Source organism: Chiloscyllium plagiosum, unplaced genomic scaffold (assembly GCF_037043375.1).
Source record: "Chiloscyllium plagiosum isolate Xiang-an unplaced genomic scaffold, Cpla_swu_hap1 HiC_scaffold_48, whole genome shotgun sequence".
In the NCBI taxonomy this organism is placed as follows: Eukaryota; Metazoa; Chordata; class Chondrichthyes; order Orectolobiformes; family Hemiscylliidae; genus Chiloscyllium; species Chiloscyllium plagiosum.
Window position 1 is genome coordinate 15,921,364 of NW_028270186.1, and position 16,205 is coordinate 15,937,568.

At 42.6% G+C, this 16,205-nt stretch overlaps 1 protein-coding gene and 1 long non-coding RNA gene across 5 annotated transcripts in view; one reads left to right on the forward strand and one right to left on the reverse strand.

The window, feature by feature from the left end:
• ikbkb (inhibitor of nuclear factor kappa B kinase subunit beta) overlaps positions 1-16,205 on the forward strand; it is a 79,704-nt gene that overhangs the window by 51,512 nt on the left and 11,987 nt on the right. For 2 of the 3 annotated variants that reach the window (XM_043681572.2, XM_043681570.2), the window contains 10 exons: positions 332-420; positions 4,800-4,889; positions 5,565-5,689; positions 7,244-7,351; positions 8,349-8,478; positions 9,375-9,569; positions 10,075-10,189; positions 12,235-12,358; positions 13,952-14,103; positions 15,683-15,744. In XM_043681572.2, the coding sequence (XP_043537507.1) occupies positions 332-420; positions 4,800-4,889; positions 5,565-5,689; positions 7,244-7,351; positions 8,349-8,478; positions 9,375-9,569; positions 10,075-10,189; positions 12,235-12,358; positions 13,952-14,103; positions 15,683-15,744 (1,190 nt within the window). The remainder of the gene's footprint in view (positions 1-331; positions 421-4,799; positions 4,890-5,564; positions 5,690-7,243; positions 7,352-8,348; positions 8,479-9,374; positions 9,570-10,074; positions 10,190-12,234; positions 12,359-13,951; positions 14,104-15,682; positions 15,745-16,205) is intronic. The other variant, XM_043681573.2, reaches the window with a different exon arrangement.
• LOC148135701 (uncharacterized) overlaps positions 4,803-16,205 on the reverse strand; it is a 66,405-nt gene continuing 55,002 nt past the window's right edge. For both annotated transcript variants that reach the window (XR_015754889.1, XR_015754890.1), the window contains one exon: positions 4,803-5,576. This is a non-coding gene — a long non-coding RNA (uncharacterized LOC148135701). The remainder of the gene's footprint in view (positions 5,577-16,205) is intronic.

A 16,205-nucleotide genomic window follows, 5' to 3' on the forward strand; every position in this document is an offset into this window, starting at 1 on the left:
TCTTGTTTTATTGATCCTGACATTGTCAGACTCAGTAGTATCTTTGAAAAGGAAGTTGAATAAATACTTGTGAAATAATTGCAGGTTTATGCGAAAACTGCAGGGTAGTGGGTCTAACAGGATGACTCTTTGAAGGAGTTAGTGTAGGGTGACCCAAATGACCACCTGTACAAAAAAACAGTTGAAGGTGGAGGTTTCCACTGTTTGACATCCTGCACTCAATGAGCTCAAGCAGGAGGTTGTGCAATGATTTCAGCAGAAAGGGTGGGTTGTATTTGGGACTGTATGCTCTGCCTGATGTTTTAACTGTTGCGAGTCTTTGGTGTTTTAGCTTCTGCTCTCAGGTACTTGCATGAAAACAGAATCATCCATCGTGATCTGAAGCCAGAGAATATCGTTCTACAGCAAGGAGAACAGCGGGTGAGTGACACTTGGGTCAGTGTTGGTGGAACAGCCTTCAGTTGTTTTGGAGCAGAAAAGCAGCTCCACCAATGTTTAGATTAGTGGAAGTGTTGCTTGTTTTAATACTTTGGTACCTGGTATGATAATTATTTGATCAGCGATAACTGTACATACTGGCTCAGATGTGACATCGTGAATTATCACCCAACAGCTTCTTTAGTTTGGTTGTACTGTTTTATATGCATTCATAAGTTCTGTTGGCATTTCTAGCATACCCTTATTTGCTCTGAAAAGGTGGTGGTGAACTGTTGCCGCCTTGCTAGTGCACATCAGAGAGAAATTCAGACTCAATCACCTTATTATGGACCTAGAGTCACGTGTGGGCCTGACAATATAAGGCTGACAGATTCCCTCTGCAGAAGGACATATGAACCAATTAGATTTTTACAATCTGACAGTTTCATTTTTTTTTTACTTTTTAACTTAATGAATTTCTCATTTTCAAATTGGAATTCAAACCCAACTCTTTGCATGACGAATCGAGATCTCTTGAATAAATTGAATAATTTATCCATTTCACTGCCATACACATTCATTGTCATTCTTCTTTGTAGAAATAGTATAATTTTGATTTGAGGATGATGTCAATGTTTCTTTGTACTGTTCTTTCAACCTTTTACACTTCAAAATGGGGGAGGCCATTGAGCCCTTTGACTCTCTTCTGCCATTCAATGAGATCATGGCTGATCTGTATCCTAACTCCTTTTACTTGACTCAACTCCAAATGCCATGCTTGACCAAAGAATTGTTGATCTCAGATTTAAAATGAAAATTGAGCAAGTATTTTCTGCTTTTTGTGGACCATGCTGCAGCTTTTTTTTTCTCTCCTCTAATTTTAATGCCAGGTCTCTTCCCCTAGATTTCCTCACCAACCTATCAATCCACCCTCTTGATTCCTGTCAAAATCCTAAATCCCTCATTCATGTCTTCAATATTCCAGGAAGAACAAGCTTAATTTATATGATTTCTGTTCATTATCCTACTTTTGTAGCTCTGGTAACGTCCTGATAAATCTGTGCTGAATCCTTCCACCACAGTGGGAGGCAATGGCCTAGTGGTATTATCGCTGAACTGTTAATCCAGAGACAAGGAAATATTCTGGGGACCTGGATTCAAAATCCCGCCATGGCAGATGGTAGAATTTGAATTCAATAAATGTCCTGAATTAAAAGTCTAACGACCATGAAATCATTGTTGATCGCTGGTTCAGGGAAAGAAACTACCATCCTTACCAGGTTTGACCTACGTGTGACTCTAGACCAACAGAAAAGCAGTTGACTCTTAACTGCCCTCTGGGCAATTAGGGATGGGCAATAAATGCTGCCCTAACCAGCGATGCCCACATCCCGTGAATGAAAAACAATATGTAGAACTGCAGGCAGTACTTCCAAGTGTAGTCTGAACAGCTGCAGTATATCTTCATAGACTTTGTTTTCAATCCTCTTATAAAGATTAACATGCTATTAACCTCTTTCATTATTTTCTGTACCTGACAACTGTATTTTAGTAATCGATGTACATCAATCCCTAAACCTCTTTGGATTCTTACTGATTCTTATTTTTCATTGACAAACCACTTTTATCCTTTTTTTGGTATAAACTGAATGACCTCACATTTAGTTGGATTGAAATTGCCAATTTACGTAATTCATCAATGTGTTTGTGATTGTATGTTTCTTCCCGTAATGCCTTGACATTTCATTCGAAAGGCAGCACCTCCAATAGGACAGCTGTCCTGAGTGTGTTTCAGCCTGGACAGTGTGTTCAAGTTTCTGGCATGGAACCTGGACTCAAAATCTCCTGATTTTGCAGTGAGATTGTTCCCCACTGATTTGTACTATTGACATATCTGACAGCTATGAACTCGTGGCACAACTTCTAGTGCCTCATTGAACATCAGGGGGTGGTCTACCACCATTTCCAAACAACTGCACAAGCTCCAACCTTTTAAGCAAAGTTGCCAGTGGCCAGAGGGTTAAACCCATGATTCAGTCCTTTGAGAAAAGGTTCTATCTGCTGGGGAAATGATGTGTGACTTTGATGAATTTTTATTTGGAAGAAGCTGGTTTGTGTTTCTTGTCTTTAAAACCCAGAGTTGACATTTACGTTTTATCAGTTGTTTGACATTAGTGAAACAGTAAAAGCTGCTTCCCTCAGCACTCAGCTCCCAGGAGTAAAGCCATAAATAAAATGTTTCAGTATGGGTTTTGGTAATCTGTAAAATTCATTGGCTCAAAGACGCACATCCTTGATAAGCAAGCAAGATCATTACAGCTAATCCCTATTGTTAATTATTTATCCACACTTCCATGACCTCCAATACAATTTTTTCAAATGCCCATTTCACAGTTCTCTAGGGTAATGACAAGCTCAAGTTCTCATTTGGCCAAAGCCTGGTGCTCTTCCCCTCATACCCTGCTTGGTCTAGTGCACTGCTTACATGGTCCTTCAGGTCTTCCTTGATAAACCTCATTACATTCTTTAAGAAGTAATAGGAAGAGCAGATAAGGGTAATGAAGTAGATGTAACCTATGTAAAATTTCAAAAGGTTTTTGCTCAGTTCCATGAAATAGGAATGTATGACAAGAAAATACAGAGTAATGAGATAAATAGCAGGGTGAAGATTTAGCTGGCTTCACAACAGAAATTAGGGACTGAGGGTAGTTATTCAAAATGGCACAAGATGGGATGTGATGTTCCACAAGATCACTGCTGGGACTGTTAATGTTTAATTTTAATGATGTTGGTAGATTCTGGAATTAAAACCACAACTTCTTGGTATGTGGATGACATGAATTTAGGAGGGAATACTTAATGACAATATCACAAACAATGGTCTTTCGGGAATTAGCATGGAAATGCTTTGAAGATTATGGAGTGCTCACTGGAGCTTATATTTAAGGGCAGATGTCACCCAGATAAGAGAATGGATTAGAAAGGGAGATGATCAGATTGGAGTTTGTGAAATGCAAATAAATAGTTGTGCAAGAAAGGTGGATTCCTGCTTTGGTGAATGGCTGACCAGTATTGTAACAGTTAATATTAAGAAGGGCGACAACACATGACAAGGAAATATGAGCAAATATGTAGGCTTATAATTGATGAATGAATTTCAATATAAAATAAATGTGAAGTATTATATCTTGGTCAGAAAGTTCAGATGCCACATTTTTTCTGAAAGAAATATTGTCTATATAGAGTGGAGGAGCAAAGTAGAAATCCACTTATCACTAAGAGTAGCATCACAGAATAAGATGATAAACTAAACAAAAAATTACTGAGCTTTAGTTCTAAAGGGATCAAATTATCAAGTTATGCTAAACTTGAAAAGATCTTGTGCATACACCAGCATGGTACAGTTCTGGTTGCTAAGCAATTGAAAGGATTATAGAGGCACTGAAAAGGGTGCAAAAGACATTTGCCAGGTCCATGAGATTATACATCTCAGGAAAGGATTGACAGGCTTTTTCCAATCTTGGAAAGAGAAGGCTGGGAGGGTGACTTAATAGAGGTCTTTATATTTTCGGGAGGTTTTCACAGAGTGGATGCACAGAAATTGTTTCCTCAAACAGGGAAAAGAGCAACTAGAGGCCATCACGATAAATAATCACCAAGCACTTTATTAATTCAGGAGAAAATTCAATCCCCAGAGAGCGGGTGAGAATGTGGAACTGGCTGTCACAGGGAGTGGTTGAAGTATTGATTATTAAAGGGGAAACTAGATAAGTACATGAGGAAGTGAGTTATAATGGCACATTTAGGTAAGGGAAAACAGGAGGAGGCTTGAGTGAAGCATAATCCTTCAGCATGGATGAGTTGGGCCAAATGACTAATTTCTGCACTGTATCTTCTATTTAAGTGTATGTATGTACATAAAATGAACTTTTAAAATGTTTTACTGATCCTTTTAAAGTGTTTGGCTATTCTTCCCCAAATATTGCTTCACATCTCTATTTCCTGCTTTTTGCCTCTTTCCTTATTTTCTCATTAATCTCTCATTTTTATCATGGATGAGTTGGACCGAAGGGTCTATTTCCGTGATGTACATCTCTATGATTCTATAACTTTTCTTCGAGTTCTTCTGGGATTTTTCTGTCAATTTAAATTTGTTTCAAATTGCTTTTATTATCGCTAGCATCTTCAAACCACCAGGAGTTACCTTATTTAATGGAACACATCCTGCAATCTTTCCTTAAAAGCAATCCACTGTTTCTCTCCAGACCTGTGGGGTAGATTTTCCATCCACGTTTCCATGGAAAACAGAGTCTAAAGTTAAATTCCATTATTTAACATGATTGCATGGTGAAAGTTTTTGATGTGATTTGTTCCTAAACCAGTTGATCCACAAAATCATTGACCTGGGCTATGCCAAGGAGCTGGATCAGAGCAGCCTGTGCACCTCTTTCGTTGGAACCTTGCAATATCTGGTAAGGGCTGTTTTGTGGTGTCCTTGCTTATCTTTGAGTCTCTCAACTGAGCGTGGGAAGAGAAGGGGATGTTCAAGTTTTCAGTCAGAAACTGCTACTGGCATTGAACCTGCATTGGAATAAAATGTATGCTGATAGGGTGATTGAACAGGGATGGGAGGAAGCTCCTGTGAAAGCTCAGCAGCAGCGTAGAAATGTTGAGCCAAATGGTCCATTTCTGTGCTGGACATAATATGGAAAAGGACTATTTTTGCAGTTTGTCAGTGAAGGAGGTGTGGATTACACAATTAATGTGGAGGAACATTTTCATCTTTTTGGTTTTTTTTTGCGATGAGGGGCAGCATTATTGTCCACCTTTAATTGGTCTTGCAAAGGCTTTGCTGAGCCATGGCTTTGAAATTTTGGAATCGATGTGGTTTAAATGTTTAAATTGACTGCACTGTTACAAAGGAAGTTCCAGGATTTCAACACAGCAATAATAAAAGTTTGGTGACTTAGTTTTGAGTCAGGATGATTAAAGTGTAACTTGGAGCAAACTTGTAAATGGTGATGTTCTCCTGTAGAGGTTGTGTTTGACATTCTAGGTGGTAATGGGTGCAGGTTTGGAAGCGGTCATTATTCATTTTGTTCAGCCATGTTCGTCCGATATTAAAATGTAGCATTGACGACCTGCAGGCTCCAGAACTCCTAGAACAGAAGAAATACACAGTGACAGTGGATTATTGGAGCTTGGGGACACTTGCTTTCGAATGCATCACAGGATTCCGACCATTTCTACCCAACTGGCAGCCTGTAGCCTGGTAGGTGCAGATGGTTAAGGTTTATACTGAGAGGTTCAAGAAATCAGTGTTGTGTGCGTGCGTGAGGAACTGAATATGGAGGAGAGTTGGATCAGAAGGATCACGGGATTCTGGATCCTAAACAAGCCTCTGTAAAATGTTGAAATTCTGTCATCAGAAGTTTAACCTTGTATGTCTGCCGCAGTGGATAGCATTCTTGCCTCTTAACTCGTAAGATTCTGGCTTCTAAGGCTTGAGCACAAAAATGAAGGCTGCTGCTCCAGTGCAGGACAAATAGAATGATGCACTGTAGATGCATTTGCTTTTAGTTAAGGTATGGAATCACCCATTTAACTTTGGGTGCATGAAAAAAACCCTACATCACGATGTGAAGAGCAGAGCAGTTCTCTCATGTGTCGAGGCCAACATTCATTCCTTAATCAGTATCACAAAAACAGATTATCTGGTTGTCAACAATGTTGATTTACAAGGATGTTGCTAGGGTTAGAGGGTTTGAGCGAAAGGAAGAGGCTGAATAGGCTGGGGCTGTTTTCCCTGAAGCGTTGGAGGCTGAGAGGTGACTTGATAGAGGTTTATAAAATCGTGAGGGGCATGGGTAGGATAAATAGACAAGATCTTTTCCCGAGGGTGGGAGAGTCCAGAACCAGAGGGCATAAGTTTAAGATGAGAGGGGAAAGATATAAAAGGGACCTAAGTGACAACTTTTTCACACAGAGGTACATGTATGGAATGAGCTGCTAGAGGAAATGGGGGAGGCTGGCATAATTGCAACATTTAAAGATATCTGGATGAGTATATGAATAGGAAGGGTTTAGATGGATATGAGCCAAGTGCTGGCAAATGGGACGAGATTAATTTAGGATATCTGGTTGGCATGGACTGTTTCTGTGGCTCTATGCGTCTAATGCCATTTGTAAAATCTTATAGTGGGAAAATTGGCTGCCTTTTTTTTCTATTTTCCAGCAGTGACTATACTTCAAAAAGCACCACTTTGGCTGTAAAATGCTTTGAGCTGTCTAGTGGTCGTGAACAACACGATATACATGCGAGTCGTTTTTTTTCTGAACTTTTTCATCAAGGAACTGATTGCAATTTATTTGCTGTCTGTGCAAAGAGGTGAATGCTGCTGAATTTGGATATCAAATTTGATGAAGACAACCAATTGGCACGTTCACTCATCCCCCCCCAATCCTAGAACATTGACAGACTTTTGAGGAAATAAGTTAACTTTTTTTTTGTTCACAAACTGTCAAAGAAGTGAGTTAAGAGAACAATGAGCTGATGACTGTTCATCAATCTTCACTATTGGGACCAAATAGCAATTTCTTAAAGGTGAGCCAAATATTGTCAGAACAGTGCTCTGCATTACATTCCACTGGACAGTGGGTGGGATCAATCTAAGAATTTGGGTTGATATCATGGTTCACTATGGGGCTGAATAATTTACTTCTCATCATTTGGATAATCAAACTCTGCAGCTTTGGAGCTAAGGAGGATATGTGAATGTCTTGCTTCTCTTGTGATACCACTCACTCTTGTCTTCCGTTTTGTCAGGCACAGTAAAGTAAAGCACAAAGGCGATTGCGACATTATGGTGTTTGAAGACATGAATATGGAGGTAAAATTTTCCAGCCAGCTTCCTCAACCCAATAACCTCAACAGGTGAGGATTGCTGACATGTCCCAAGTGACAGAATCCAGATTATTTGGATGGGGGCGGGAGGCATTCCTGATTTCAATTTTCATTGCCTTTTTAATTGAAATTTCCATAGTCATATCTAACATGTTACCTGATAGAGGCACACTTCATTAAATGTGGACTTGATAGTGATCCTGATTGGCATTTTAGCAGCGGAGGGGGTTGTCAGAGTTTGCGCCCCAACTGTGTCCATGGGCAATCAAATCGAACATCTACAGTTTCGGTCAAAATTAAATTATTTTTCTGGATAACATAAGAAGGAACAACCCCAAAGAAACAAAATCTGGGGTAGCTGTTGCCGCAAAGAACCCCACTCTGGGATGGTGAATTCACCCTTTTAATGCAAGTTCTGCCGAATGTCACCACATCCTCAGTTGACACAAAGGATTGGGCTGCTGAATTGAGGTTCTCGCGTTGTAAGAGGAAGATTGGTGTCAGAATGGAGGAAGTTACATCTCCCAGCAATCCATTTGGGAACATGGGGAAATGTGGATACAATAAAACAGTAGGAATTTTGTGGTGAGTAACTGAACTCCTGATTCCCCAAAGCCTGTATACCATTGACAAGGCTTACGTCAATAGTGTGATGGAATGTACACCCATGCAGGCAAGTGAGGACACTCCAACAATAGACAATGCACTGCAGCAATTTGCTTAGGCTCCTTTGACAGCACCTTTTGAACACACTTCTCCACCGAGGAGGACAAGAGCAGCAGGTACACTGGAATGTTGCAGATTCTCCTCCAAGTCACACACCAATCTGACTTGGAACTATATCAGCTATTCCTTTGATGTTGTTGATCCAAATCCTGGAAGTCTCTCCCTGTTGGTGGGACTTTCACAGTTCTTAAAGGCAGCTCACCAGCACCTTCTCGAGCAATTAAGGATGGGTAACACATGTCAACCAGGCAAAGGACAAGGCCACTGAGCTTCTCATCTGTTGCTTTTTCTCTCCTGCTAGTGAATTAGCAGGTCCGTTGGAGAGGTGGCTGCAGTTAATGCTGCAATGGAATTCCAAAGAGAGAGGAACAGACCCTGTTCATGGACCAAACGGTTGTTTCAAGGCACTGGATGATATTCTTAACAGAAAGGTGGGTGAGTGGCATTTTCAGAGATGCAGACATTTCAATACTCCTCTCTGAGGATTAATCAGATTCTCCTAACTTCCTGTTCTGATGAGTGAATGGATGACCTTTCTCCATTTTAAGTTCTCATTGGTGAACATGTACTTCTTAATCCAGCTGTCACTTAGTACTTATCCCTGTCACTCCTTGTTTTCTTGTCTTTCATGTTTATTTACTTACTTACAGTGTGGAAACAGGCCCTTCGGCCCAACAAGTCCACACCGCCCCGCCAAAGCACAACCCACCCATACCCCTACATTTACCCCTTACCTAACACTACGGGCAATTTAGCATGGCCAATTTACCTGACCTGCACATCTTTGGACTGTGGGAGGAAACCGGAGCACCCGGAGGAAACCCACGCAGACACGGGGAGAACGTGCAAACTCCACACAGTCAGTCGCCTGAGGCGGGACTTGAACCCGAGTCTCTGGCGCTGTGAGGCAGCAGTGCTAACCACTGTGCCACCGTGCCGCCCATGTCTTGCAACTTCCACAGCCATGGTGACAATTTGCCACATCCCTTTCATCAGCAACATTTGTCTCTCTGAATTTGTTCTGAAATTCCAGCCAGTCATGAATAAATGAAAATAAAGTGGAATTTACTGTTCAGAATCTGTTTTTTTTTCTCAGATTTCTGGTATGGTAAGCTATGGGGTGAACATGGTGAAAACAATCACTTCAAAGAAAGGGAGGGTTGCTTTCTGAATTAGAATGGCGAAGTGCACCAGGGCTGAGGTACTGAGACAGCCTGTCTCAGGGCTTAAATAAATGAAAACAGTGTATGAAAGTTAAGATGCTGCTGTATTCCCTCCCTCCCAAGACGGTGACAGTTTCTGTTCATGTGTTTGTGTTTTCTTCCAGTATGTGCAGATTCTGGATATGAAGTCAGGATTGCTCCACACATATCTGGTCTCCCCAGAGGCGAGTGTTCAGGCTCTGCAGCAGTGGATCAAGGCCATGACCGGCATTGAAGAATTTGATCAGGAACTTCTACTGGAAACAGGAACTGCCCTGGACCCCCGCAAACCTCTCAGCCAGTGTGCACCAGACTGCAGGGTAAGGGCGCAGCTGAAATCTAAGGAGTGAGAGATATGATAGATACTATGGGAGAATGTATCAGTCATTCTGCATCATACATCGTCCTCCATATGATGTAACTATGGAGATCTTCTCTGAGCCAGGAGCTCTGAGTTCGAGTCCAGTCTCAGGACCTGATGGCTAAGGAATGTTCAGTCCAAACACAACCAGACTATCAACCTGAAAACTCTTCCAACACATGCCATCACCAGGCAGTAGGAACAGGAGAGATTTCTGGTCAGCCATCTGATGGGAAGAATCATTTACCATCACTATCCATGGCCCTGGACATCAACATGCATTTAAAAAGTGCATGTTGTCACAGGCACCTAGACTCCCTCAATGAACAGTACACATTCCACCACCACTAACTTGCTGTGATATCCTGAACAACGTTGGAGGTGGTTGGAAGGGACAGGAGGAATGTGGATTTCTTTTCGCCTTGGCAAGCTGTAATTTTCTATTTGTTGTAATGTCTCCCTAGCAGAATGAAGGGAAGAAGTCAGAACTGGCCATCATCTATCTGTTTGACAGAAGTACAAGTGACTATGATGGACAGGTCACTGTTCCGAAGCATCCAGATGCTGTGAATTTCATACGTAAGCCCCCGTGTTTATCTCTTGTGAAAGATGTGAAGCCTCAATGTTGAGCAATGGGTGGCAGGCAACAATCGTGGTCTGGAAGATTGGAACAGGGCTGTGATGATGTGAGATTTGGTCATAGGTTTGCTCAGTGCCCATGCCTTGCTCTCCCCATGGAGCTGATGTTGGGCATGGATCCTACTGAGCTTCCAGCTCCATCATGTTAACACTGGGAGAACCCTGACAGTCTGTTTCTGAAACTATTGACGACAGAATACCCTGGTTCTCTTCCATGTAACCTTTCCTACCTCAGCGGGATCACTCAGGGCGAGTTTGGCCACCTCCCTCAACAATTGCCCTCACAGATTGCAGCACAGACTGTCATCTCTGACCCGATTTGTATCTGTTGCTCATCCCTAGTCAACCAGAGAACTGCAGGTTTGATGAGTGACATAGATTCATAGAGTCATGGCAATCTACAGCATGGAAACAGACCCTTCGGTCCAACTTGTCCATGCCGACCAGGTATCCCAACCCAATCTAGTGCCACCTGCCAGCACCCGGCCCATATCCCTTCAAACCCACCGTGTGGGCGGCACGGTGGCACAGTGGTTAGCACTGCTGCCTCACAGCGCCAGAGACCCGGGTTCAATTCCCGCCTCAGGCGACTGACTGTGTGGAGTTTGCACGTTCTCCCCGTGTCTGCGTGGGTTTCCTCTGGGTGCTCCGGTTTCCTCCCACCATCCAAAGATGTGCAGGGTCAGGTGAATTGGCCATACTAAATTGCCCATAGTGTTAGGTCAGGGGTAAATGTAGGGGTATGGGTGGGTTTCGCTTCGGCGGGTCGGTGTGGACTTGTTGGGCTGAAGGGCCTGTTTCCACACTGTAATCTAATCTAATCTAATCTAAATCTATTCATATACCCATCCAGATGCCTTTTAAATGTTGCAATTGTACTAGCCTCCACCAGCTCATTCCATACACATATCCGACCTCTGCCTGAAAAAGTTGCCCCTTATGTCTCTTTGATATCTTTCCCCTCTTACCCTAAACCTGCGCCCTCTAGTTCTGGACTCCCCCAGTCCAGGGAAGAGACCTTGTCTATTTGTCCTATCTATGCCCCTCACGATTTTGTAAACCTCTTTCAGGTCACCCCTCAGCCTCCGATGCTCCAGGGAAAACAGCCTCAGCCTATTCAACCTCTCCCTATAGCTCAAATCCTCCAACTCTGACAACATCCTTGTAAGTCTTTTCTGAACCCTTTCAAGTTGTACAACATCTTTCTGATAGGATGGAGATCAGAATTGCATGACTAAAAGTGGCCTAACTAATGTCCTGTACAACCGCAACATGACCTCCCAACTCCTGTACTCAGTACTCTGACCAATAAAGGAAAGCATACAAAACGCCTTCTTCACTTTCCTATCTACCTGTGACTCCACTTTCAAGGAGCTATGAACCTGCACTCTAAGGTCTCATTGTTCAGCAACACTCCCAACAACCTTACCATTAAGTGTATAAGTCCTATTAAGATTTGCTTTCCCAAAATGCAGCACCTCGCACTTATTTAAATTAAACATCATCTGCCACTAATCAGTCTATTGGCTCATCGGATCAAGATCCTGTTTCAATCTGAGGTAACCTTCTTCGCTGTCCTCTACACCTCCAATTTTAGTGTCATCTGTAAACTTAGTAACTGTATCTCTTATGCTCACATCCAAATCATTTATATAAATGATGAAAAGTAGTGACACTTCGGACGACAGTTGAGGGCCACCCACATTGGTATGAAACTGGGGTCAAAGTAGGCTCAGAGTGGTGATAGTGGCACATTTATTGGAGAAGCAATTCAAGAAGAGAGTTCCAAACCATCTTTCAGGTATAACTGGCACAGTTCATCTTGTCGTCATAGCCAGAATCCCTGAGCTTCGCTCCGTGTAATACTTCTGATCCTATTTGGGTTAGAGGGTGGGGATTGCGATTTTTAAAAATTACTAGATTTTAGTACGTCACGATAATCATGCTTCTGTAGTCCACACTGCCATCTTGTGTCTTGTTTGCAGTCCAGAACCCAAAGCAAATGCTGCCTTATCACCAACTGCGGAGGTCTTGGGGCCAGAGTTGGCATGTGATCCGTAGCCTAAAGGAGAACTGCATCAGACTGCAGCAAGGTCAGCGGGCAGCCATGTAAGTGTGGGACAATGGGATTCTGGTTTTCCCATCCTTGAAACTTGCTATGATTTGTGCTGTCCCCATCGGAATTAATGAGTGCTTGCCCATGAGGTAAAGGTGGATTTCACTGTATTTCTGCAAGTACCATGCCAACTCAGTTTTCTCGTTTTCTCTCCTGAATGGAGCGATTGAAACTGGGGTCAGTTGTAAGGCCAGTGGAATCCTAAAGTATCTACCGATTTCCCCGCTTTCCTGATGGGAGCGAAGATGTGATGTGCGTCACATCCTATCCATGTCTTGTTATGAAGCATATAAGTTAGATTTGACTGCTTTTCCCCTCTGTGATCTAAAGGCACTGAAGGAGGCTGTTTGTTAGCTAACTGGTGTTTGTGGTTTTGAAGGCTGAGGATCTACAGAAATAAATTATTTGGGCTTGTGGCTATTCCTTTCCACAACTCGCCGAGGGATAATTGGACACCTCCTGGCTTTTTGCCATTTTAGCATAAGGAATTGGCTTATGCTCTCTGATATCAAGCCAGTCACACCACAAGCTCAAGGGGAGTTGTCTCTGTTTGGGAAAACAATTCACTTTGATCCAGGACCCCAGAAAGGGTAGTGTAGGCAACGAGGGTGAGGTGAGCAGAATGGTCAAGGAGAGTGGGGTGAGGTGTTAAAGGAGGGTGGGAAGGCTGAGAGCTAGATAGGAAGAATGAGGATGAGCTAGTTGCTGAAGTGCATCAGAAAGTTGAGGATGGGATGGGAGGAATTGTCAACCTGTGAACATTATGTTGCTATTCATGTGACATTATGATTTCACTATCTGCTGGGAGAAACTGATGACTACAGCAGTTCCAAAATGACTTGCTATGATCATCCAATCTTAGTGTGCAAGTCCAGGAATGAAATGCTGGCAGGCTATTTAGTCACAGAAACCTGAGAGCTGTGCATCCCAATCCTTTTATTTGCTGACACCTACAAAAGTATTAGATTAATTAGCTTGCAATATAGAAGTTAATGCCTTCCTTTTATTTTATAAATTGTGTTTTATACTGACATTCTGCAGTCTTTGGCACATATCCACACTCAATAAAACCCTGAAATATAAATCCATGGTCTCTACTATGTTTCCCCTGCTATTTAATCTCTCCTATATATTGGATTGTTCCTGTCAGATATCAGCCTTTTGCTTTCCTTGACTTCATGAGTTGGCTGTTGCTGTCTGATCTCATTCCAGAAGAGGAAGCCATTCAGCCCATTGAGTCCATGCCGACTCTCTGCAGAGTACTCCAGAAATGCCATTGTCACACTGTCTCTCCATCGCCCTCCCCATTTTCCTTAAGTGCCTGTCGATTTCCTTTTGAAGTTGTTCACTGTCTCCTTTCACCAGCATCGTGAGCAGCAGGTTCCAACTCATTACCACCTACAGCATAAAAAGTTCTTCTGCACATTCACCCTTCTTCATTGCTTGTCGACAATCTTAACTCTGTGTCCTGTAGTTGTTGTACCATCATCTTTCTTTGTTTACCTCTTCTTATAAAAGATTTGTCAACCTTTATCAGATTCCCTGTGGAGAATGGATCTTTGAACTGATGTCTTGTTTCTCTCCAGGATGAGTTTACTGCGCTACAACAGCAATCTGTCCAAACATAAGACAACCATGCTGTCCAGGTGCCAGCAGTTGAAAGCAAAGCTGGATTTCTTTCGAGTCAGTATCCAGATTGACCTGGAGAAATACAGTGAACAGATGGAATTTGGAATCAGTGAGTATTCAGGTGTCAGGCATCGAACAGGGCCAATGAGTCGATAGCCAGGAAACATTATTGAGGTCCTAGTCCGAAGAGCCAGGGCTGGCTCCAATCTCTGCCTCACCCTGCAACACTCCCTGGACACGTACACTGCTGACAATATTGGCAAAATATCAGGGAACAGAAAGTTCTGGCAATTTGCAGCAGGTCACTCAGCCCCCGAGAGGGGACAGTGGTTGGGGGGTGGTGTGGAGGGGATAGAGAGAGAGAGAGGGGGGGAGAGAGAGAGAGATGCACTATTGTGTTGGTTCCAGTCAGACCCCTTAAAACCAACCTTTCCTCTCCCTCTCTGTGCATGTCTGCTATATCTTCAAAGATTGGGAGAAGATTTGTAGCTCGGGTGCTCATTGTTGTGGTTCTGTTAGCCGAGCTGGGAATTTGTGTTGCAGACGTTTCGTCCCCTGTCTAGGTGACATCCTCAGTGCTTGGGAGCCTCCTGTGAAGCGCTTCTGTGATGTTTCCTCCAGCATTTATAGTGATTTGTATCTGCCGCTTTCGGTTGTCAGTTCCAGCTGTCCGCTGCAGTATACTGGCCACTGCAGCGGACAGCTGGAACTGACAACCGGAAGCGGCAGATACAAATCACTATAAATGCTGGAGGAAACATCACAGAAGTGCTTCACAGGAGGCTCCCAAGCACTGAGGATGTCACCTAGACAGGGGACGAAACGCCTGCAACACAAATTCCCAGCTAGGTGAACAGAAGCACAATATCTCCAAAGAATTAAAGCATGGTTACAGCACAGTACTGAAGGACCATATTTAGCCCTTAATGTTTGAGCTGGCTCTCTGTAAGAACACCTCACCAAGCCCCAAGCATGTCCCACAGATCTTTTTCCAATTATCTCATTCCCTTTTGAAAGGCCTGATTGAAGCTGCCTCTACCACAACCTAGGTAGTGAATTCCAGATAATTTTTCTTCACCTCACCTTTAGTTCTTTTGCCAATCACCGTAAATTGTTATCTTGCTTAACCCTTCTGCCAATATGAACAGATTCTCTCTGTCTACTTTGTTCAGGCTGCTCATGATTTTGCACACTCCTTTCGTATTGCTCCCTCAGCTTTATCTTGAAGGAGAGTGATCCTGATTCAAAAACATATTCACGATATTTTCCTGTTATGGTCCCTGGATTATTTCAACATCAATCAGTTAATCTTTAATATATTTCAAACGCATTCTATTGACTATTGCAAAAAGCACTAAATATGTACAGATTGGTGTTTACACCTCCAGATCATAATAAAGACTTTATCTTAAATCTGGAGGTCCAATGAGAGACTCTTTTTGCTCCAATGGCTAGCTAAGAAATAGCTGACATGGATTTAGAAGAGGAGAAGTGCTGACTTCAGGAAGCATGAACATATGGCACTATTCTTCATGATATAGTTTATTTAGATTTTCAGGAAGTTTTTTGGCAAAGGTCCGAGACGGAGTTGTCCAATTAAATGGAATGATATTGAAACCTGTCACTGACTGCAGTGGGGACAAAGCTTTGTTTCTATCTATGCTGACCCAATTATCATGCTCTTCCAGCCTCTGAGAAAATGATCACTGCCTGGAAAGAAATGCAACTGAAAGCAGAAGGTTGCAGAAGAGTGAGTATTCTCGCCACCTGACTGTCTGTCTCCCTGTCCATGCTTGGGATCTGGGCTCTTCTGATGCTTAGCTGGGATCACCATCTTCGATTGGTGCCTTTCTATCCACTTTCTATTAAGTGGAGTGGAGAAGTGATGTGGTGGGAGTATTGGGAGTGGACAAGGTCCATGTTTGAGGGATATCAAGGTTTACATAATCGAAACATAAGAAATAGGATCAGGTGTAGGTCATTCAGCCTTTCAAACCTCCCTGCCAATCAACAAAATTATGGCCAATTTACTCCAGGTCTCGATTCCTCTATGATGCCACACAGAATTACAAAAATCTATCTACCTCCTTTTTAAGTACTTTCAGCGATCTTGCCTTCACAACTCTGTGGGGTACAGAATTTCAGACATTCATTATCCTCGAAGAGAAGAAATTCCTTTGCAACCCAATTTTAAATAAGAGTTACAGAATA